Genomic DNA, 24,529 nt, shown 5'->3' with positions numbered 1-24,529 from the left:
ATGAACGTTATGATTAAAACGTCTTGATATTGTTGAATTCAAACAATCACTTGATGGACACCTGATTTACAGATATCTCATATAAAACTCGACACTTGTACCTAGTATGATTGCATATCTTTTCTTGCAGGATGTCCCGCAGGAACGCATGGGATTAACTGTACAGCAGATTGTGGGCGTGGGGATTTCAAAGCCCGTGACACATACAGTGGTGAGATGATGCAATATAATCATGCGCAATGAAATGATTCGATCTCGCCAACTTGGCTTACTTGATGAAATTACAAGAGAAAATTCAGATTAGCACTGAATAGCAAAGCATGCACGATGTATCTCCAGGTTTCTAACTGACGTGCATGTAGTTTCTATGAGCATGCTTGGGTTGTCTAAATTGGGTTCTCATTTGTCTGTTTTTCTAACCCCTACAGAGCTGGGATCCAACTGGGGAATCCCAGTGACAGCTGTCCTTGGTGTGTTGCTGATCTGCACTGTGACTGGGGGAACAATATACATCAGACGGTTGTGTATTTTGCCTCTTTCCTAAAAATACTCACATGTTTCCGAACTTTAACGAAATGTTCTTTTATTCTTCATCGGTATATTTTGTCTCTTTCGTACAAATACTCACATGTTTTCGAACTTTAACGAAAGGTTATTTTATTCTTCATCCGTTATGTTACTCTGTGGATGTAAATTAGTAAACGTACTGTTCTGTTTCACATCGTGTGTGCAAATAGTATCTTAACGGAAACGTAATTACCTGATTTATTTTGTTTTATGCTTTTTATGGTTTTACTTAAATTTTAATTGACCAAGACGTTTAACGTCAGGTATATTGATGATCTAATATGGTTCAATACCATCAAATAGCCGATTCGTTCACCCACTCAGTACGGTACATACAATTTACCACAGTTTTTTAAATGGGTTTTAACTGTGATATGTTACAAAATAACAAAAATAATTTTCACGTCAGATTACTTAAACAACTGGAGAGCCTGAAGACCAAGGTGAGAGAACACTATGTGACACTTGATGAGAGGACAACAGCAACAGATAGTGCATATGAACCTATCGGCAATGTAACGCCCTACTACAACACAGTCGACCATCTTCAGGATGAAACTGGATGAGAAGACAAAGGTTCCGGCAACAGAAAATACAGACGAACATTTGGACCATGCTATATCATACAGCAATGTAGTCGATCATATTCATGATTAAAAATTGATGATTTTAAAAGGGGACGGCACCTGTAGAAATATGTATCATATATTTTACACCAACAAAGTACTTGGTAAAGTGACACACTATTGTGGACATTTAGTGAGTGAAAGAAGTACGAACATGCTACGTAGATAACAATAATGTCTATCACATAACACATACTTGTCATTCAGGAACAGGTTGCGTACAGGCAGAACGTTCATGGACTTGTGCAAAATGACAATATAATGTTGACTTTGTATACTGTTTGTGGTTACAGGTATAACAGATGATCACATGTTTCAGATTACAAATGAAGGGTCTCGAATGCAATAAGAAACTCTATCGAGTCTGTTCATACAAAACACCGTAGTGTAGTCAAGTTTTGCTCAACCATGTGTGTTTATTACAGCATCAAATAATGTTCACACAGTTTGGGTAGAAACGTGTGATACGACTTGCCGCACATGTGATAATCACTATTTGTCCTCTGTTTGCACGGCACATCTTTTTGGTGCGTGGTGGGCGAGCTGTCTAAGGCGCCAGGCTAGTGGTCCAGTGTGCATGATGTACCGGGATCGAGCTTACCTGTGGCCGGGTGTAAAAACCTTGGAGTCAGCTTTGTGTGCAGACTCTGTCAGTGTTGTCACAAACCCTAGTGTACAGTACACAACCCTGTGCACTTAAAATAACCCACGAATCCGTTGGTAAATGACCAGATGTTGGCCACATGAATACGTGCAAACACCTAGTTGCGGATACAAAAACGTACAGTAAACTTGGACAAAGTACTGTGACTATGTGCCCTATGTGTCCACCTAGCTGTCAATGGGTACTTCGTAAGGATGGGAAAGCCGCGATAACTTGGAGCGCCTTGTGGCTGCAAGACTTATATGATCCCCAGGATTGATAATACGATGTGCCGTCCAGTGATCGAGGGGAAATCCAGCGCCTTGTCATGAGCATGTACTAGCTGCGTGGATATGTGCGCTAACTTAATATTTAATCCTATCCTCTCCTTTTTTTCTGTCAACATCATTTTTCGCTGAGTGGCACTGTTTTTATGCTTAGTTCACCGAACCTCACTCGACTAAACTTACTCAAACTGATAACACAGTTCATCGCACATCCCTCCATACATTGTTGCCGGATATGAGAAAGATGGACTTAACTTAACAATCATGTCTGTTTCTCTCATATCTGAAATCGTTTTGCCAGCAAATCACACAAAATACCAGTGAAGTATGGAGAAACAATAGTCACAGATAATTGGTAAACAGTTTCTAAACTGACACTGGAAATAATTTGACCATTTATTCATATACATGTACCTGGTATGTCAGATGTACATATGTTTGATTTAAATAGCCCTATTTCTCTTTTAAAAATTATGTCTTATAGTCACGATAAAACGAACGTTTAGATACAGTGTATTAGATCATAGTACTGATTCCTGACGCTATTTAGCAACATTCTTAACCTCGATATTTAGAACATATTGAGCACTTTTAATGTGATGTTTAGAATAGACATTATTCGGTTAATAAATGATGTGGCAAGAGGTTTGAAGTTGAAGAAACAGAAAAAAGTGTTTTGCGATATCCTTCATACGAAGCTTTTCATAACTCAAGTTGGAGAGAAAATTTGTCATAAATATTCAAAATAGGTTTGCTAACCGCATCGTTCTATTTCATTGTTTCAATGAGTTCAGTTTAACTTGCGTTTAAACGAATCGTTTGTATGTATATTATTGTAATGTAAACATTTGTGACACACTGTCATACTGATGATTGACCATGGCTGCCGTTTTCTTTTGGAGTGAGTGAGTGAATGTGTTTAGTTTTACGCCGCACTCAGCAATATTCCAGCTATATGGCGGAGGTCTGTAAATAATCAAGTCTGGACCAGACAATCCAGTGATCAACAGCATGAGCATTGATCTACGCAATTGGGAACCGATGACATGTGTCAACCAAGTCAGCGAGCCTGACCAACCGATCGCGTTAGTCGCCTTTTACGACAAGCATAGTCGCCTTTTATGACAAGAATGGGTTGCAGAAGACCTATTCTACCCCGGATCTTCACGGGTCTTTTCTTTTGGAACCATGATTGACTGAGCTTAATGAGCACTTGCGGAATAATCACGTGGTCATTGCATCTTGTGTTTCAGTTAAATATCAGACTTAAAATTTAACGTCAGCTCGGCAATATTTCACCTATATAGTGACGAGAAAGTTTGTACATACACAATAAATACAAGTAGTTAAATAACCAGTCATCGACGGACTGTTTAAAATAACAAGAGTATCACAGATATTCGTATTGGAAATGTTATCACTAGTTTGGCATTATATAGACTGTAAACAGGACAAGGCATACCACACAAAGCATCATTCCTGATCAAACCGTTTTTGATGGCGACTAAACATTATGGATTGATAGTCGAGCAACGACCTTTACAAACCTGACATGATCGGTCTGTGCTCGTAAGACCAGAGTACCGTTTGATTTTACACTTTTCACTTGCAGAATCACGTGTATGTGTGTGCATGCATGCCTGCATGTGTATACAGCATGTGTGTGTGTTTGCATAGCGGACTTCCTGTGACCATCGTGTTGTAACTTTCAATCGTGCGTCATATTAAACAAATAACTACAATTTCTACAAGTAACTATAGCGTGAACGTGTCATAGTGTCATCCTATGTGCATATTCTTATAGGAAATGTTATCACTAGTTTGGCATTATACAGACTGTACACTGCACAAGGCATACCACACAAAGCAGCATGCCTGATTAAACCCTTTTTTGATAGCGATTAAATTGAACGTTATGGATTGACAGTCCAGCAACGACCTTGAAAACCTGTCAGATATATACAGCTACTTGTGAGACCGATCGGTAGAACATAGACGCTCCTCATATTCGCGATATGGCTGAAATACTACCTCTGTGACTTTCTGTTTTAACGTATTCACTTCAGGTGATACGTAATGCCTAACTAACATCTGACTCTATAAGGGACGAAACCTTCATCACGTTATAGAGAGTAGTCGACATCAGTGATAACAAATAACTCGTCAGAATCACACCATTTCCCACAGTTTAATCGTAAAGGACAAAGTGCTTTAGCAAGTTGTGCACTGCGTTTTTATAACTGGATCACTTTCTCATAGGCACAGGCTCGCGATATAGCCGAATGTTTATAACATGTTTTCGTGTGGACATAGTAAGGATTCTTATAGCACGATGCCCTCACATGGTCACTGTGTTATCATTTAAACATTATTGCATTATTTTAAAAGCTTAAACGAAAACCAACAGGAACTCGAGAATTAGATATTTGGTATTGATAAAGCAACGGCAAATTGATGAATATATAGATGAATGCTTCATTTAGTTTTATTCAATGTAAATCAAACACCATTATGTCGAATACGAAGGGACTTACGCGTATACTTCTAGTTGTCCAAAGTTCGACACAGCCGTGAAATGATGACTACAGAAGGAACACGCAGAGACACAGCTATTACTTCGAGACAACCATTCGTTCGATACAGGCATGTTTGCATATGCCTTTCATATCAGACATTTTTTCATCAGCAAACCTTTGAAAAGAACTTTCCGTGATGTCCGTGTTTTATTGGTTAGACGACGGCGGATTCAATACAAAGCTTGTTTACCTACGAAACCAGTTTGGGGAGATGTAGGTAAACTCTCCGTATCAGCATGTAAATAGTGTTAGTGTCAATGGTCATATGTTTATATTGATTTATTGTCACCGTGCTCGCAATGTACATCTAGTCAGATAATATTATCAGGGAAGTGTGTTTGCCTACACCATATATGAGCAGAAAGAGAAGCTGAGACAAAGATTGTGATACCCATTATGTGCTCATCACACACCCGAGCCTTTAAGGATTTATAATTTCAATTTCAATGTATGTTAAGCTGCACCACCTTCAATGCATACAAGACAACCCGTTGTGTTGATCATGTGACCTCACCTGTCATACATGTTATTCTCTTCCTGGTTGCTGTACACTGAGATAGTGCTGGATGCGGGATGGCCGTGCGCGCAGTGAGTACTTTAATCATTATATTCAGTGTGATCCACTGCTTATGTTATGATTGACGACTTCTCAACATTTGTCCATGGCGCTCTGAATGTTTCTAATAGGCATTAGTCTCAGATTCAGGTTCATATTGCTTGATGATAATCAGGTTTATATCATCGTTAACTATACAGTTAGTCCTATATAACCACATCGTTGATCACAGCATATTACTGACAATACAGTATCATATTTCATCTTAACGTACCTTGTCATCTCTGTTGGTGAACACAGAACTTAACTCTTTCTTCAAACATAACAAGCAAACATAAACAAGGTATAATGTGTATTAATACTCCAGTGAATATGTACAGCACGGACACTTTGCATTCTTGTAAGCCTCTCAACAGAGCACTGTGTTTACTTTTGAACTGCAGTGCTGTGTCATCTCGTTGATCAGTCAGGGCGACATAGCAAAGATTTACATGCACCATTTCCTGCACAGAAAACATTAACGTTCGAGCTCCCGCGTTAATGTTGCCACTTTTGTAGAATATATTAGGTTCTTGAATCGATTACTTTCTCGTCATTTCAAACATTGCTTGTTGCTTCGGATATGTTTTCTACATTTTAAGTTTTGCTCGCTATTCTGAATATGTTCACGTTACTTGGATAATTTTCTGCTTATTTAAGTTTATTTCAAAAACACCACAAAATAACCAAAGTTAACCAGACAGTATACGGAATGTCGGAATAATTGAAAGAAAGACCTAAAAGTCAAAGCAACAAGAGCACGATTGAATTAACGAAAACATAATCGAAGCAACGTGAAAATAATCGAAGCAGAAAAAATGCACAGGGCTCCGCAAAACCGACGTCTTCAGGTTAGTTGTCAACCGTAGCTCCTTTTCTATGTAAACTTTGATGTAACAGTTTTTATGCAAACATGTGTACTCCTTGGGTCCATACAATTATACAGTATACGTCGGAAGAAAAGACATGTTAATGATCAAGATACACATGCACCAAGTTCCTCGTGGCTTGATTTATACAATGCATGGTCCAGGGTGAAATCGGTATTGTATCAATCATGTGTAGCAATAATTCTGAACAAGTAGAAATAACGAGAGTTTCTGCGGGGTATGTCAAAGTCATGTTATTCACTGAACTTTTTATGATGACACAAATGTGGAACTATTTATTAGATGTTTGCGGAACATTTTTTGGGACATATATTTTACAAGATGGAAAATAACGATGTCTGGACCAGAAACTAGATATCTAAGAACCAGGAATGACACCAGGTGCTCGTGGAAAGGTTGATAGAATCTTGCCATTCTTACAATTTGTATCCGCAGTTATATAAATGCACAATAGAACTACCACCATGTGCCAGTTGCATTTATACAAACCAGCTGCAGGTAATTTGAAATTAAACATTCTTTATTGTTAAACAATGCATTCATTTTTGTTAGCCAAGTTGATTAATGGAATCAAATGGAGTACTTTAATGGAGCAATTGTTCTTCGAAAGTGTCAAATTCTGAATAGTCTGCCTGCGCTGTCTGGGAACGTTTTCTGTTTGTTTTTCATTCAGGTATACGACATGGGTTGGTTCTGGATAGGATTGCTTGTGGACTGTGTCTCTGCAACTCTCACTGGTAAGGACTTTATTCACAGAATGTAAAAGTTTATATATCTGATATATTTATTGGTTTGTATGAATATGATCACTTTTAATCGAGTTGAGGTATCTTTTTTCAAACAGATGCTGAATGTCACTGTAGCACCACTACTGCCTGTGCAGTGTTCCCCTCTACTCCCTGTAGCCAGGTCGGTGATCCAGACAGATGTCAGGAAGGATGGTTTGGTTCCTATTGTCAGAAACGTGAGTATGATTTAGATAGTCAGATGTTGCATCATGTTTACAAATAACCAATCTTTCTTATGCTGATTTAAGTATCTGTATTTCAGAAAATATTGCCTTACGGAGACTTTGTAACCAGAGTAGTATACTGAGCGATCGTCCACATCTATATGGAGCAGGACTTGGTGTAGACGGCAGAGCCACCACAGATGCCTCGAGCGAGCCACGGACATGTGTCCATACAAATAATGAGTCAAATCCCTCCTGGACCGTGAACCTGAACACTTCAGTTCCAGAGAAGATACAACACATCAGACTTTATATACGCGACAGGTGTGAGTACACCTATATCATTAAGAAACTCAAGGATGACAAAATCTGACACTGCAAGATAAGGTTTCTTTTGAAAATCGAGGGAATATTAATATCACCTTTCAATTGACAACCTTGAATTGAACGGCAAAGTCCGAAACCCACGAAAATGTACTGAATACGATAGTAATAAATGTGATTATTTATTACTATATCGAATTTGTGACATATTGTTGAGGAGTGTCTACATACAAATCGGTTACTTATCAAAAGCCATACATTCTATTCATCTAAAAGTCGAAACGGTATAGCGTCATCACAACTATACTGGTTCTAATGATTCAATAAAAACCACTGATTATATTATTTTTCGCATAAAATAACATCCCACTTTTTCTCCACATTGATAGGATATTATTCACCGTGAAAAAACATTTGATTTACGTCACTTGTCAGAAGCACAACTTGTCAGTCAACAGCGCCGTATACTATGTAGAACGTGCAGCATATTAACAGTCAGTATGTTCTGCAAGTTTTATGCTATGATGAAATAATTTGACAATGACTGATAACAATAGGCATAACACATAACACAGACATGCTTATGGTCTGTCAGACCTACATTTGTTGGTGCAACATTGTTCCAACTTCACCTAACAGAATTGTGAGTCTCAGCGGATTACATGAAAACCATGTACTTTAAATAAATACAAATTCATTTCACGACACGTATGACATTATATGTGAGGTAGCGTGTACCGTTATAGAAGTTTTAATAGTGAATATTAAATTTTCATTAGTCTTTACATCGGGCTCTTGTATCGTTGTGTTTGTTTAAAGTAAACATACTTATGTGTGCAGTCATGATATCTGGTTGACAGCCCGTTCAATCAGTAACAGGCTCAAATGCACACAAAGCGTATGCTTTATCACAACTAACATACATGATCAAACAATTCTCATAACGGATATCCTGTATCCATGTGCATCGAACTTAAACCTTGTATCTTTCAGATAAATGAGTATATCTATTCACGTATGTTAAAATAGACGTACACGGAGATCACAGACAAGAAAGCCCAACATATTTATTAAAAGCCATACAACAGTTACTTTCACTGAAACAAGCAATGTCTGTAATGAAGCATTCTTAATCATACAGAAATGCATAAAACATGTTTACATCACCTCCCAATCATTTCGGTAGTAGCCGCTGTTATGATAAATATATATGAATATCAATGATAAAATTATCTTCCTTGTGCAGTTTGACAGATAAAGTAAAAAGATGGCTCTAAAAAGCAAACAGTGTGTGTGCATGTGTGTGTAAGTGTGATCTTGTGTGTGTGTGTGTGCATTTGAGTGGGTTTGTGTGTGAGTGTGCGTGTGTATGTGTTACTGGAGCAAATATGATATAACCGTCATCATTTGAAATGCGGTTTCGAGCAATGCATATCGAGTTAAGAGGAAATATTGCTGTAATTCACGAATAACGCCACATGGATTTCATATAATCATTCTGAATCTTAATATTGTCATAAAAGAATCCTGGGGAATAAGAGTAATATTTGACCCCATTCGTCTTTCGTTGTATGTTAGTGTTAAGCGTCAGTGTCCAGTCAGCCTATTACAACTGACTTGTAAAGTAATATGTGAACTGGACACGTTACACTTTATCGTGGTTCATATCCGGGCTTAGACAATAAAAATTGCGTAAATAATCTTTCCTTTAAACTTATCTATATCCATTTAACATTTATTAGACACAAGTAATACTTATGGTATTGTACATTCATTTTCGAACAGTTCAGGAGAGAAGCAATGGCATGGAGATACTTGTGGGCAACCAGATGTGCTACAGCTGGTCGTCTTCTGAACATCCTCCTCCTATAGCTAACGTCACCTGCCGCCAGCCACTGACAGGAACCACGGTCACTATACGGATACCTGGTCCACTGAAATTCCTTACTTTGTGTGAAGTGCAAATATTTGGTAGGTCATGGAACTGTCATACTATGATAGAAATGAAGGCTAAACAGGAACAGATAGATTTCTATGTGTGGTAGTGAATTATACGTCCCCCATCTCCAACAGCATTAAGTTTACCTATCGAAATTACATCATTAATTCATTCTAGATTTATGAACATTATCAGTAAAACGATTCATAATCGGTCGGTAATATACATAAAAATGCTATATTTGGGAATACCCTCCTTGTTCATGTACACATTCTCGAACTTCAAATTTTGAGTATACGTTCGCAATGAGGACACTGAGTACAAGAACTTGACGTTCACTGTAATCCGGAATATAACCTATGTTACCTATGACCACTTTCTATAAAGCATTGGAAAAATCAAAAGCAAACTGGATTTGTGACATTTAGTTTGTAGTAACGGGTGGTTTTCTGAGGATTGTGATAAAAAGTGCCGATGCCTGAACAGCACTGAGGTATGTGACAAGATCACGGGTCACTGTTCTGGCGGATGTTTCCCAGGATATCATGGCACCGACTGTCAAGCAGGTATGGTAGGAAAGGAGTTTCATTCAAAGTTATTTTCCAAAAGAGCAAAATCTTAATTTTTCATTTTCCCATTCTTGTGTGTTTTCCAATTTGTAATGGTATGTCAGAGGATGTAAGTAGATGATCTCCAGGTGATTACACACAGAAAGCTAGAATTTGCTCTGAAATTTGATGCAGATGTCACACACGATCTACTAAGTATGGTTATATTTTCATTTTTTAAATACCTTCACCATGAAGAAGCTTTGTTTATCGGTTGTACTCGCCACAATAACTCCATAGTCTAATGCTTATAACAGTAAATGTATAGTAACGCAATAACCATCTGATTGATTAATGCCAAAAGTAGCTGGTTTGTGGCATTGTAACCAATCAAATGGCGTATGAAATCTATGTTTTATCCGTTAAAATGCCAGTATTTTCACAGTAAATATATATATATATATATATATATATATATATATATATATACTACAAGTGTTACACTTATCCTGTTCAATGCAAGCAATTAGTGGTAACGTCTCAAAGTATGTATTTGTCCTGTATGTAGTCTTTATGTGCAGCATGTCAAGATGGTAAGTTTGGTGATAACTGTGCCTCCAAGTGTGGAAACTGCCTCAGTGGTGTCATCTGTAACACGACCACGGGAGCATGTCCTGGAGGATGTGCAGCAGGATGGTTCAGTGACGACTCGTGTATGGAAGGTTAGTACACATACGCTCGACCACAGTAAGATAAAGGTGACCACAAAACATATTGCTGGCTCCGTTTGAGGTTTATGGTATACAGTACAACCCAAGTTAGGAACCTTGTCGACCATGTTGGATCTCTTTGGCAGACTATTATACTTTCATTTACCGTTTATGTGACTGTGTTAGTACTGGAAGTAGGCAGAGCAAAATGTAAAACTTGACTTGAAATGATTGCCAGATAAACACTGATCATATCCTCGTATTCCTGATGAGTCCTATGGAGTGATACTAATGGCTACACAAGAATATACGAAATTTAAAACGTCAGCACCAGTCATGAACGACAAGGGTTATTGCTTACAAGGAGACTGCAGGCAAATGTTTATAAGTGAGTTTAATTTTACGCCGCACTCCAGAATTCTCAAGCTATATGGCAGCGGTTTGTAAATAATCGAGTCTGGACCAGACAATTCAGTGATCAACAACATGAGCATCGATCTTCGCCACTGGGATACGATGGCATGTGTCAGCCAAGCCACTTGATCCCGTTAGTCACATCTTACGACAAGCATGGGTTACTGAAGATCAATTCTAACCCCCAAAGTTAATTACATTTAACTAGTTAGAAAAACCGTTCGTAATTTGAAAGAAATGAACTTTCTTATTACTATTATAAATGTTTTCCATCTTTGAAACATATACTATAGTCCATAACTGTGCAGTCTTCATGTCGCATCTTTAAAATCAAATAAATGACAGTTAAAAGTTAGGAATGATATAAGATTCAAAATACAGAGCTTGTTGATGTTCTTTGGAAAACTGACTCATTTCGATTGGGTTTAGCTTATCTTAGCTGACAATTCTATCAAGACAGTAATAACCAAACAAACGTAATCTACAGAATTGTGGTTTAAAGGTATTTCTCTTCATTCAGCATGTCCAGATGGTTCCTATGGTAACAACTGCACCTCCCAGTGTGGAAACTGCTTAAACGACGACACATGTGATAAGAAGGACGGAACCTGTCCTGGAGGATGTGCAGCAGGATGGATGAATGGCACATGCCTACAGAGTAAGCCGGCGACCGTTATATTGTGGTATATTCTGTACACCCCTGTTCGGACACTACCTAGTCAGAATCAGGAGTTTTTGGAATGTCTTCAGCACTGATTTTGCTATAGAGAATCTTGGTTCATTGCCAACGAAGGTAGTAAACAGGGCCTAGATTTTCTTAGCTCTAAGATAGTCGTAAATTAATGCTTATGTATGGCACTTACGACTATCATAGCGCTAAGAGAGCTTCGAAAATCTAGGCCCAGGATTTTTTATGACATGTCCTGAAATCCCAGATTTAATGTCAGGTCTGTGTTTTTACATACTGGTTGAGGCAAGCTTCTCGAATATGTTTGTCTCAACAGTCGCATGAGATGTAATATACACATCCCCAAGGGTTTGAGATGCATGTACGAGGATGCAGTGTAAACAACGTTGCATTCAAATTAACTTAACTTATGTTTCCTGACTGATTATTACAGATTTCATGTTTCTTTGTGTTCCAATAAGCATGCATCGACGGTAAACACGGTACCAACTGTGACTTCCGCTGCGGGAAATGTCAGGACGGCGATGCGTGTGACAAAAAGACTGGAGCATGTCTTAATGGTTGTGAAACATGGTGGATGGGGGACACTTGCAGTAATTATATCATTTCTTTCATTTGTTTGTTGTTTGAACACACAGTCAGCAATATGTCAGTTGTGTGACGGCGCTCTGAAAATATTTTTGTCTTCCTCAAACTATCCGGTGATTGGCATCGATCTACTCAAATTGGATATGGTGACATGAATGAGCCAAGTCAGAGGGCCTGACCACCCAATCTCGTAAGCCAGGCATGAGTTGCTGAAGATCAGTTCTTACCCGGATCCTAAATTTGACCTTTGTTCCAAATCACATCATATTCATACTATGTTCAGAACTTAACGCTTTCAAAAGCTGCAAATGGATATAAAAGTTAGTATAGCGTTTCTAGATGACTTTATACTTCAAACCCGTGTATACAGGTGTTTCTGTTGGATTTGTGTGGAACGATTGAGGTGGGTCATGTGTCACAGGTTACCACTTTGCTGAAACCCATGCATTTGTGACATGTGAAAGGCATACACCTGACAAGCCATGTTTTCATGCTGATATTAATTTATTTGCAAACAAAGTTTTTAATAGATCTTGCCTATCAAGGCATCAGATTAACGTTTTTGTTTAGGGAATTCAATCAACTTGAAGGTATTTATATCAACACATCCTTTTATAATTATCTATTTAAATCACTTTCAAGTCTATTAAAACCATGCGAACTTACATTTTGACAAAACATACACTATTTTGCTCAATTTCCTATATTTTCTTGCTATAATAACACATTTTAGCACACGCAGATACGCAATGATATTAAAAATCCATACACAATGTTTTTCGCCATCAATGTTAACTGTGTTGGTTTTTTTTGGTGTAAACCATATGCAACTATAAGAAGCACATATATGTTCAAACACGTAACATCAGTATCACATCAGTCTTTTATAAATATGATGGCATTAGATAAATGTAGTGTTGTCTATGATATTGGTCAGTTCCTACTTAAGGTGTATAAGGCGGATTGTGAAAGTTAACACATGACTGTATTTTGGGCCAAAGACTTTGGTACTGGAATAACATGTCTGTTTGTTTTTTGACAGAAGACAGTTTTATGGCGGGTATAGTCGGTGGGATAGCTGCAGCTGTTTTGGTGGTCATTGTTGTTGTGGTTATCGTCATTTGTAAGAAGAGGTAAAGTCTAAACCTTCTCCAACTTTTTGCGGACATATCGTTTGTTACATACACTTTGAATCACGTGTTCTTTCATTACACATGCACTACGGATATCTGCATTGTAAACTGTGTTGATATATTCTTTTGAAGAAAAAGACTGAAAAAGGATGACGTGAGAATGCAGTCCTCTCTGAGAACATTTCCTGTAGCTGCAACTACAGGTACTTCCTTAATCAGAAAGTCATGTTTGACCATGCGTTATTCAAGAATAGTATATAGCACGTGTGGCTGTACAAAGTCAACCTTATTGTGTAGATGCAGTGGCATAACACTAGCTATTGCAGTCCGAATGTTATCTTTCTCCCTCAATCCCATGTTAGCTTTCTAAACTAAGTCTCACTCCTTCTGCATATGTTTTAACATAGTGAGTTGTCAGTCGTAGGTTTTGGTTGGTTCAAACCTATTAAGGAGGCCTATTTCTTACTCTGGGTCGTTTTGTAAGTTCAGAAGCAATATTGTTATGTCTCCAACACATACATCATCCATCAACATTCTCCTTTAGTAGTTTCGCGGTGAAAAAGTGGAATGGGATAAAATAATACGTACTGTCAGTAAGGTGCTTTAGAGTTCCATAGAAGTGCAGATATGATATGAGCTAGTATTTAAAAGTTATTATTATTCAGATACGTCATCAGAGATCATATCCTCACCAAGGCTACCTCCTGCAATGGATGAAGATGACGATGACATCTTTTCCGTTGAGACGTCAGCGACGAGGCTTCCTCTGCCTACTACAACTGGATACAACCTCACGTATCGTTGGATAAACTCCAACAGTCTGTCAACGAGAAGAAGAAAAAGGCCTCCTTCGAAACCGAATTTGAGGTATTTTTCATTTCATGTTATGTTTGCTTGTTATTCAATGCCGCATTCAACAATGTCCCAGCTACATGGCGGCTGTCTGTATATAATCGAATATTGGACCAGACAGTCCAGTGATTAACATCATGAACATCAATCTAAGCAGTTGGGATATATAGCATGCATAAACCCAGTCATCCCGACCACCCAGTTCCGTTTGTCTTATGTTAGGACAAGCAAGGGCTGCTATAACCCGGATCGCTACCTATCTCACAATATTTTAACAGCTTTTGATAATTTCTTTTACTTTTTTGACAATGTCTCTTGAATACTTATTGTCCCTTAACTAGATGAATAGCGTTAACTGGTTTGCGAGTTAAAATATAAGGTCAAGAGGAAGCCCCTGAACCGCCATTTCTATATTTAGACGTTCTCCATGAAGGACGCCGGTTTCTTCCAGCGTATAAATTCTGATCAAATATAGCTAAAATGTCCATTTGACACAGACATGCCAATATAAAAATATTGCATTATGTGCGTAAGGATAATGCTTGTGAACACATTTGAAGAGTTAGAATGTGCATATAGTTTAAGGTTCAGACCATTTTCCGTTCATTTCTTTAACAGTGTTTCATGTTAAACATCAAAACACAATTATATTTATCGTGTAGTGTTTTCTCGTAACAAATCGCCACACCAGTTGTCATGTCTTTGTATTTAATTAGTGTGAGAAATATATCATCAAGCAGATTATTAGCGTGTTACCATTGGATATTGCAAGACGTACGGAAATATCTTTAGCCTCCATAATCAATAACATGTCGACTGTATTTCATTAACACGAGTATCCTTCTTTTCGCTTATAGTTACCGGTGATATGGTCATCAAAAATACTCAAATTTGATAGCTGTTAGTATTGATATCCTACCTTAATTCTACCTAAATTGTCAACATATATGCATATTCATGCACACGTACCACGTGACACTCTATGTCAGAGCATCCCGTATGGAGCAAGACATCCACATGAGGCTGGTAAGAAAGCAGACAACAGGAAGAAGAACCGTTTTCTTGCCCTGTATGCATGTAAGTAGATCGTCCATTGCAATTCTTTGGCAGGATGCATGACATTATGAGATACTGAACTACTGAAAACAATGATTTGTCATTGTTAAGATATATTTCTTCAGTCCTTAGTCCTTAGTCATCAATCAATATATATATTACATAGAACGTATCATGAAAAATGTTAGCATTTGAAAGTCTTTTCCACCAATAATCGTCCTTTGAACTCATTGTGTCAAAGACAATCTACTAATATTCATGCAAATATTAATTAATGACAACTATCATGTACGTATATGTTATATCATTAAGTGCTGCACAGAAACAACTTTATTGTGGGGCTTCACTTGGCACATCTATCATCTGCATGGCTCAAATATCCGTGAATCTCAAATAAACGTTTTATTCAGATGATGATTCGAGGGTTGTGTTGACGGAGGGAGAGGATTACATCAATGCAAATTATATGTTGGTGAGTAGAATCCACTATCATCTGTACATGTCAGTGTTATGGTGAATATATTGCCATTAAGTCAGTTATCAAATACCAGTTCGATGTTTTCCCAGACATTTCTGCACATGGATAATTGTGGGAATGTATGTATTTCAGTCGTATTCACGTAACACTTAATATGTGATTGCTTTAACGTAGCCACAGTTATTGATGAAAATAATCGTATATTTTTCCCCAGGGATACGATGATACTCCAAAATACATAGCCACACAAGGTAAGCACGGCTGCTTTCTATCTTTCACCATATATTCATTACATGTTCTGTTGATTATGTTAAGATGGTGATCAGGCATCACGATATGATTTAGTTTTAAAAAAGTGTTTGTAATCCATTCTTTCTTGCACCAAGGACCCAAGCCGGGTACAGTCACTGACTTCTGGCGGATGGTGTGGCAGGAGGACGTCACACAGATAGTCATGCTGACGAGGCTGATGGAGGTGAACAAGGTAGGATGTGTTCAGGACATTACTTGTGTCATAACGGTTATTTTCATATGTTCGTATTTCCACATAAAATATGGAAAAATACTTGCCCGATGGAAGGAAACTTCCATGGTGGTGTGCAAATTTCTTAAAAATGACACAGGCGACATATTCAGTGAAACAACATTTTTTTTTACTTTTTAGAATATGTCGATTTGTATATTGGATGTAATATCAGAGTTTGTTCATAGACAAAATGTGAACACTACTGGCCTGATGTGAACAAGGCTAAAACATATGGACACGTCAAGGTGATGAACACCAATGTGACAGTAAGGGCTGACTACAAAATATCCAAGTTTCTGGTAAAGAAATCCGTAAGTTTGCATACTTGCTTATCTTACCTTTCACGTGCATGTACAATATTTGAATTATATTGGCTTTTGATAAATGTCCATGTAAAGGGATGAACAGCTGGATAACATGTACACCGATATTTTGGCAAATGATCCAGCCAATCTCTGTAATCTATGCAGGTGAAGCTCCTTGAAGTTAAATGGCATCGTGTACTTAATATTAACACTAACTTTAAATGCACGGATGCATAGAATCTAAGCATTACCAAGCGCTATTTGGTGCTCACCTGGCCGCTTGGCACAGACACTGTACGTTAATTTTCTACAGTTACACAATATTTGGAATGAACATAACATCTGCTTCCTCTTCTTGTTGTAAACTTTCTAGGAACCAGTATTGTAACCAGCCATATTCATATTTCAAAATTGTTAAAAGACATCTTTCTAATTATGATAATATACCGCCTTACCCTGGTTATAAGTATGAGTCGCATACCTACAGGGTGTCGAGAGAACTGTCACGCACTACCACTTCACATCTTGGCCTGACCATGGTGTTCCTTCTGCTCCTGCCCTCGTCAACTTTTGGAGACTGGTCAAACATGGAGACAGGGACAGGGGACCCATGGTGGTACACTGCAGGTATTGTATATGTCTATACTCATACAGACCCATTGTAGACATCAGATCATTCTTAACTACTGAGTGACCATGTATTCCATGTGTGTCCACTGGCTTTACCTACTTATAATAAGGCTCACATGGAGATTCCTTCTCGGAGAGTACTGATTGGAATGGGGGATGTCCACTGATATATATAGTAACCCTTTGGTGGATACTTGAAGGTGGACCATGTTTCAATATGTGTACACTGAAACTAAATTGAGGACAGACGAATAACAGAGTAAAATTGCTTTACGGCGCATCAGCATTCGAGTTTTCCAGAGATAAAAAGAGTGAGTGAGTGAGTTTAGTTTACACCGCTTTGATCAATAGTCAAGCAATATCACGACGAGGGACAACAGACATGGGCTTCACACAGAAATCAAGCTTGTATATACAAAGACTAAGCGTATAAGTAAGATTTCAAAGAAAATATAAAGTTATATATTACAGAAATAGTAGAAAAATCGGCTGCAATCCAATAGTAATTAGATGGTATCAATAACATATGTAATATTTGAATGTCCTTTACGGAACCAGCTTGTACGCAGGAGTCGCGGTGGCTCAATGCATGTAACGCAACTGTTCATTATTTTCGAAAGAAAACAGGAGAAGTGGTCATACAGCCACAGTGCTGGTAACTTCAAGGTGGGTGAACGCCTCGGTGTCAACTAACAGGTTCTCATGGTATCCATGTACGTATACTCTTATGAACAACTACATGCACGAACAAGGTGTCAGTACCCGTTTTCGCAGACTGGAAGTCGACATATATCATGGATAAATGGAAGTTGCTTCAGAAATGTCTTGTGTGAATGTGTATTGATATAAATAGGAATCTGTTCAGACAGTGATGTTGTTTTATTCAGCGCTGGAGTGGGAAGAACAGGGGCATTCATTTCCCTGGACTACCTGATGGACGAAGCTGAGAGCGACAACAGGGTCAACGTGTACATGTGTGTTGGCAAAATGAGACAAAACAGGATGAACATGGTGCAGAAAGCGGTAGGTGGTATCTCAGGGTTCCCTGAACAGTGAATAGATTTATCCTTGTATAGCGAACACCAAGACATTAGCTTCTGATGCTTGAGACCAAGGGTTGTGCTAGATGTGAGTGAGTGTATTTAGTTTTACGCCGCTTTTAGCAATATTCCAGCAATACCACGGCGGGGGGACACCAAAATTGAGCTTCAAACATTGTGCCCATTTGGGGAATCGAACCCATCTTCTGATGCTTGAGACCAAGAGTTGTGCTAGATGTTTTATTCTGTATTACCAGTCAAGTTCTTTACAGAAGTGCAAGGCTCGAAGCAACGCTCTCTTTTTAGTTTCGACGATTCGTAAGGAAATGAGACGGATGTGTGTCTGATTGAATAAATGGATACTTTTGGTGGATTGTGTCGACATTATCTCATCTGTGTCGCTTATTTCACTCAAATACACTGACAAAATACCCTCAATGTTTGTTCAGAAAAAATGTGGTCAGGTGGTCTCCACAGTGTTTAATTGAGGTTGGAATAATGCATATGTTCTATTCAGAAACAGTACGAGTTTGTACATGATGTGGTCCTGGAGGCTCTTAATAGTCGAGGAACACTCTACACTTCGTCTGAGTTTGACAAAACCTTTGGTGTGGACGGGACGTTTACGACAAAGCAAGAGAACATACTGAAAAAGCAATTTAAAGTAAGTGCATGTATATACAGCTTCTCGAAAGATTATGTTTCTATCAAAATGATTATCCTAGCAGAGCTTGTTTCTTTACTTTGTGTACAGCACATATACAATACACACTATGCGTCAAGGATTTCCATTGGGACTTCATGGGAAGCCTTTTCTTTGTTTCTTCAGTTACTTCAAGTACAGACATCTGACCTGACAGAGGAGGAAACTTCGCATGCCTTGCTTCTAGAAAATGCGGCGAAAAATAGGAACCGGAACATCCTCCCTGGTACGTATCACACATTCAGCACAATTTTACAATTCCATTCAAATTGTCCCTGGTGGCTTTCCATTTTGATTACATACATTATGTAAAAATAAATTCTCCCTAGGGTTAATCCTTTTGCATGACCTTGTCATATATAGCACTTAACACAAGGATCCGGGGTTAGAATCTTAAGAACCTCATCAGTCACGTGTCTTAATTTTGTCGCATCTTATGCCGACAACCGCCATTGGCTTGTCTAGATCTGATCTTGACCTCAGTACTCCCTGATACAACCGCAAGATTGATTAAAAGGACCAGAAAAAGAATAACGATGACAATATAGTCCTGATAGCCATGTCCCTAATAGGATATACATGTCAATGTAGATTAAAATATAAAAGGACAACGAGCTTGATTCTAATTTTATGTCTGATGTATTGTTACAGGAAACAATTCACGACCCTACTTGTGTACTCAAGTCCAGAGTAGGAATGACTTCATCAATGCTGTGGTTTTGCCAGTAAGTATGCCACTCATTCCTCTTTGCAATGCTGAACAACATGATCACGAAATCATAGAGCTATATATTACTGGGGCAAATGCGTGCTGTGTGCTATTCGTTGTCAGATATGTTGAACCGTTGCGGTAATAAACATTGTCTTGTCATCACAACTAGCATAAAATGGATTATAGTTGTTGATATATAGTCATGTTCATTGATACCATACTGGTAATGACGACATGCTTTCTTTATATATATCATATAACCTTAGACAATCATCCCTCTTGATACTCAAGTAATACTGCCGTGAACTCTGTGTTTACTGGGGCTACAGGTTAGCCTTATAGTTAAAGCGTTTGCACATCATGCCAAAGACCCAAGTTCATTTTCCTTACATAAGTGAACTGAATAAGAAGCATTTCCCGTTTTACCTAGAATGATAATGATAAGTAAAATCTGCTCTCTCACTCATTATGTTTACTCTAGTCTGCACTTCGACCATCGTCCATGATAGTCACCCAGACTCCACTGCCAGATACTGTGGTGGACTTCTGGAGACTGGTGTACGACCATGACTGCTTCACAGTTGTCTGTTTGGACGATTCAAAGGTAACATCATTGTGTTCGTAGCTGTCTTTCCTTCATTTGTGTCGATTCTACATTTGATAAAACTTATATGTAAATTTGTACGAAATGATCTTTTATATAATCCCTTTTGTTTCGTGTGATGTCTTTTGGCTTTAGTTAGTGGATAAAATGATGTGTGTATTTTAACGTCAACATTGAAAATGGCCATGGAAAGTAGTATGCACCATTGACTGTAGATGGGGAAAGCATGTAATTGTTGAGTTCTTGAGTGTTTATATTTATTTAATTGCTTTACATGTCTGTCATTAAATGTCTTGACATATTTATTTAACAGCTTAACTGAAAAGCAAAGTGTATCTTTCTGTGCAGTTTAATTACAATGTCTATGCTCAGAAGGAACTAAGGAAATGAGAAATGCAAACGAGCTGGATCTTATGGTATTTTGCTTGCTTTAAGATGGACCTTTTGAAAAATGTGAATCATCCTCTTTGTTAAGCTTATAAGAGAGGCTGCCAACATGTTGAAATCTGCATACTAAAATGTGATTCCAACATTTCACTTTGTTATCTAGGATACGGATGATATGTACCCTAAAAAGAACAAAGTGTTGAAGAATGGACCATTTAATGTGAAACAAGGGGCAACCACTTCTAACAAGGGCGAGACATTTTACAACGAGAGAAAGTTAATACTTGTACATGACAAGAAGGTTAGTTTTGTTACATAAAGCAATCGATGATCAAAATGAACGTAAAATATGATCGTATGATCTATGTAATGACAAGTTCATTTATCATGTTGTATATTTACACAGTTATTGTCCAGAAAAAGTTAAAACAGCTCAGTATTATATCTGTAAACTATATTTTAATATGATGGCGCATTGTACATATCGGAGATATGCTGTTCATTAAATAATTGTGGATGTTTCAATATTGTTCAGGGTACCGAGCATTCAGTCACCTTGTTCAGTCTCCGGTCGCTGGACATGATGTCCAACAGTGTCTCACTTCTGGAACTAATCAATCTGGTGGACAGAATCATCAGCTCTGAAGACCAAGCGGTCCTTATACACTGCCAGTATGTATTTATATAATTCCTTACAGTGCAGTTATAAGAATATGAATTATGCAAAATACATCACTACTATTATCTGAAGCATGATACCAGATGAACAATAAGGTATTAAATCTACACAATTATAGATATGAAAATACATAATTCATGATTGAAATCATTTACAAATTGAAACGTATTCATAGACAATATTAATCCAACACTTGATATTGGAAGTTATATATATGAAAATACAAAATATATAAATGACATAAATCATTTACAAATGGAAACGTGTGTGGATGACTTCGAAGACAATGTTGCTTTATGTAGCCATGGTTTCTGTGAATCAGTGACGGTGCCAGCGTGAGCGGCGTGTTCTGCAGTATCCTTAACGTCATCAGCAGACTGAGACTGGACGGAGACGTGGACATCTTCCTCACCATCAGGGAACTGCAGCGTGTCAGATCACAGTTTATACAGTCCTTCGTGAGTTGAATAACTGATCCAAATGATATGCTTCTACAATTCCACAGTTATTTGTAGTCGTTTACATGTGAACTGCTTATCGCAACGTATACTCGCTGGTCTGCACATATAAAATCACAGACACAATCGAGATTCAGATTGTTACAGGCATTATATGTTTTTAAAGAAAATCAAACGATTTGCAAGGTTTTGCGAAGTGATCAATTTTGTGCTTGAGCACATGTCTAAAGATAAAAAGGAAAGTATAAACTAGGAGGCAGCTTCGTATAGCAAGATTTATATGCGGTTGGTCAACATATTGTAAAAACTGGGCTATGTGTTTAATGTTTTATCTATGCTGATGATGATGCTTGTGTCCATGAGTTATTACTGTTGGCGTAAATGTTCATGACTAGCATTATCTATTTGCAGGACCAGTTCAAGCTGTGTTATCACATGGTGAAGGAGTACAAACGTTCCACCAACATCTACACCAATATGTGACATGAATGAGATCCTACGGTGTTTTACACAAACAAGGATACCTTTCTATTACGCTTTTTGTATATTATTGGGTTTTTATAGTTTTGCTTACGCTATAACATTTCTTAGTTATTTGGGCATTCACAACCTTTACTATTTTCAAATATCGTGGAGTCAACGAGATATCGATGCTTTAGGTATAAAGGATTCGACCAGGATCATTCAGTTCCACTGACAATGAAATATCAAATATTACGATAAGAACTGTTAACGCCTTGACAATAACTTCATTGTTGATGATTCATGAATTCACATTTGCAAACAGTACTTCCAAGCTAATACGATAAGCTGCAAACAATTTGTTTTACGTGGTAACGAATATCCTACATGGGCGGGACGAGGCCATAATGCTAAAATCCAACATTATCATGAAAGACCATGCACATATTTCATATTGATATCGACCTGACAGAAGTACACAACGTCTGTTGCAGAATGAATACATTTTTCTTCAATGCGTATTCAATGTTGTATCAAGCATCATGATGTTAATAAGCTTGATCCAAGTAATTGGATCAAATAACCCAATGAACCTTAGCTACCAACTATCATACAACACCCAGTCAGTATCTCCCAGTACACGCAGGCCTCTGACACCTGATAACAACAAGCATGAACAAAGCAGGCCTGACAACCGAAGCTTATTATTATGCAGTCTTGTTGTTACTGTAACCTGACTCATTGCTGAGTGTATGAGATGCGCCAGGTGTCAATAGAGTGAGTGAGTGAGTTTAGTTTTATGCCGCACTCAGCAATATCCCAGCTATATGGCGGCGGTCTGTAAATAATCGATTCTGGACCAGACAATCCAGTGATCAACAGCATGAGCATCGATCAGCGCAATTGGGAACCGATGACATGTGTCAACCAAGTCAGTGAAACTGACCACCCGATCCCGTTAGTCGCCTCTTACGACAAGCATAGTCGCCTTTTTATGGCAAGCACATGGGTTGCTGAAGATCTATTCTTCCCCGGATCTTCACGGGTCGGGTGTCAATAGAGACGTCTAGTAATTGTAAAGGAAATTCTTCTGTTTCCAATCTGCCAAACCAACATGATATCATTATATGCATTACAAGTTCAGCTAAATTGCTAGTACCAATGTTGAGAAGACCATCTCTGTTTAGTACGTTCACAAGCGGAATAGAATCCAGGTCATGCGATATCGGTGTACAAATGAGTGAGTGAGTGAGTTTAGTTTTACGGCGTACTCAGCAATATTGCAGCTATATGGCGGCGGTCTGTAAATAATCAAGTCTTGACCATACAATCCAGTGATCAACAGCATGAGCATCGATCTGCCCAATTGGGAACGATGACATGTGTCAACCGATCCCGTTAGTTGCCTCTTACGACAAGCATGGATTACTGAAGATAAATAATTCTAACCCGGACCTTCACGGCTATGTACACATGAGGATGTACAAGGTCTCCATAAATAGGAACGATGTTGACTAGGATAAAGTTTTCACACTAGCGTTATTTTCCATGGGGCGTGTGCCACTTTACAGTTTCTTCCGGGTTGTTTAAAGACATTTGTTAATATTCCAACTAAACCGGTTCGTGGTAACATGTTTACAATTGTCATTCGTAATTCAAGTTGTGTCAACAGTCATTGCACCCTGTACCCCACTCTAATGTAAACATTCAATCATTGTTTACCATGTTTCCATAGATTGTCATCCCTTCTTACAACCATTTAAAGTGCTTCTTGAACCAAACATGCATCTTGTACTTTCCTCTTTGAAACAAAACCATGTTCAAGATTAAGAGCTAGGACTTCGTATCTTAATATTGATACAGCAGGCGGAAGGGTATCTCAAGTCATGATGGGTTATGTGTTTACTATAATATGCAATAAATATAATATTATAAAATTTCATTTTACAATTATCTGTCCATCTCTAAATGAAGTGAGAAAACAGCATATTCCTAGGCGAGGTATTATATGTCAATCAAAAGAGCAATCAACAAGCTGATATCTAAGACTTGTTACAACGCGCTAACATTGTTAATAAACTTCTGTAAAATATAGAAAAGTTTAATCACGTATGATTAACATTGAATGTTTATACAATTTCGTTATTTGTGTCATCA

At 38.0% G+C, this 24,529-nt stretch overlaps 1 protein-coding gene across 6 annotated transcripts in view; it reads left to right on the top strand.

The window, feature by feature from the left end:
* The window catches only part of LOC124290472 (receptor-type tyrosine-protein phosphatase alpha-like), a 64,021-nt gene extending 41,130 nt beyond the window's left edge, over positions 1–22,891 (top strand). The window contains exons 13-27 of one of the 6 annotated variants that reach the window (XM_046727176.1): positions 15,322–15,409; positions 15,799–15,860; positions 16,081–16,117; positions 16,253–16,350; positions 16,578–16,703; positions 17,185–17,324; positions 18,215–18,350; positions 18,885–19,031; positions 19,197–19,296; positions 19,722–19,795; positions 20,264–20,386; positions 20,937–21,074; positions 21,309–21,445; positions 21,775–21,910; positions 22,322–22,891. In XM_046727176.1, the coding sequence (XP_046583132.1) occupies positions 15,322–15,409; positions 15,799–15,860; positions 16,081–16,117; positions 16,253–16,350; positions 16,578–16,703; positions 17,185–17,324; positions 18,215–18,350; positions 18,885–19,031; positions 19,197–19,296; positions 19,722–19,795; positions 20,264–20,386; positions 20,937–21,074; positions 21,309–21,445; positions 21,775–21,910; positions 22,322–22,393 (1,614 nt within the window). In that variant the 3' untranslated portion in view covers positions 22,394–22,891. Of the gene's footprint in view, positions 1–15,321; positions 15,410–15,798; positions 15,861–16,080; positions 16,118–16,252; positions 16,351–16,577; positions 16,704–17,184; positions 17,325–18,214; positions 18,351–18,884; positions 19,032–19,196; positions 19,297–19,721; positions 19,796–20,263; positions 20,387–20,936; positions 21,075–21,308; positions 21,446–21,754; positions 21,911–22,321 lie in introns of those variants that run through there. The other 5 variants (XM_046727175.1, XM_046727172.1, XM_046727178.1 and 2 more) reach the window with 5 other exon arrangements.
* The last annotated feature ends 1,638 nt before the right edge of the window (positions 22,892–24,529 follow it).

The sequence above is a fragment of the Haliotis rubra genome, unplaced genomic scaffold, assembly GCF_003918875.1.
Source record: "Haliotis rubra isolate DU_JTF1 unplaced genomic scaffold, ASM391887v1 Scf466, whole genome shotgun sequence".
In the NCBI taxonomy this organism is placed as follows: Eukaryota; Metazoa; Mollusca; class Gastropoda; order Lepetellida; family Haliotidae; genus Haliotis; species Haliotis rubra.
This window is presented reverse-complemented; position numbering and strand designations above follow the sequence as displayed.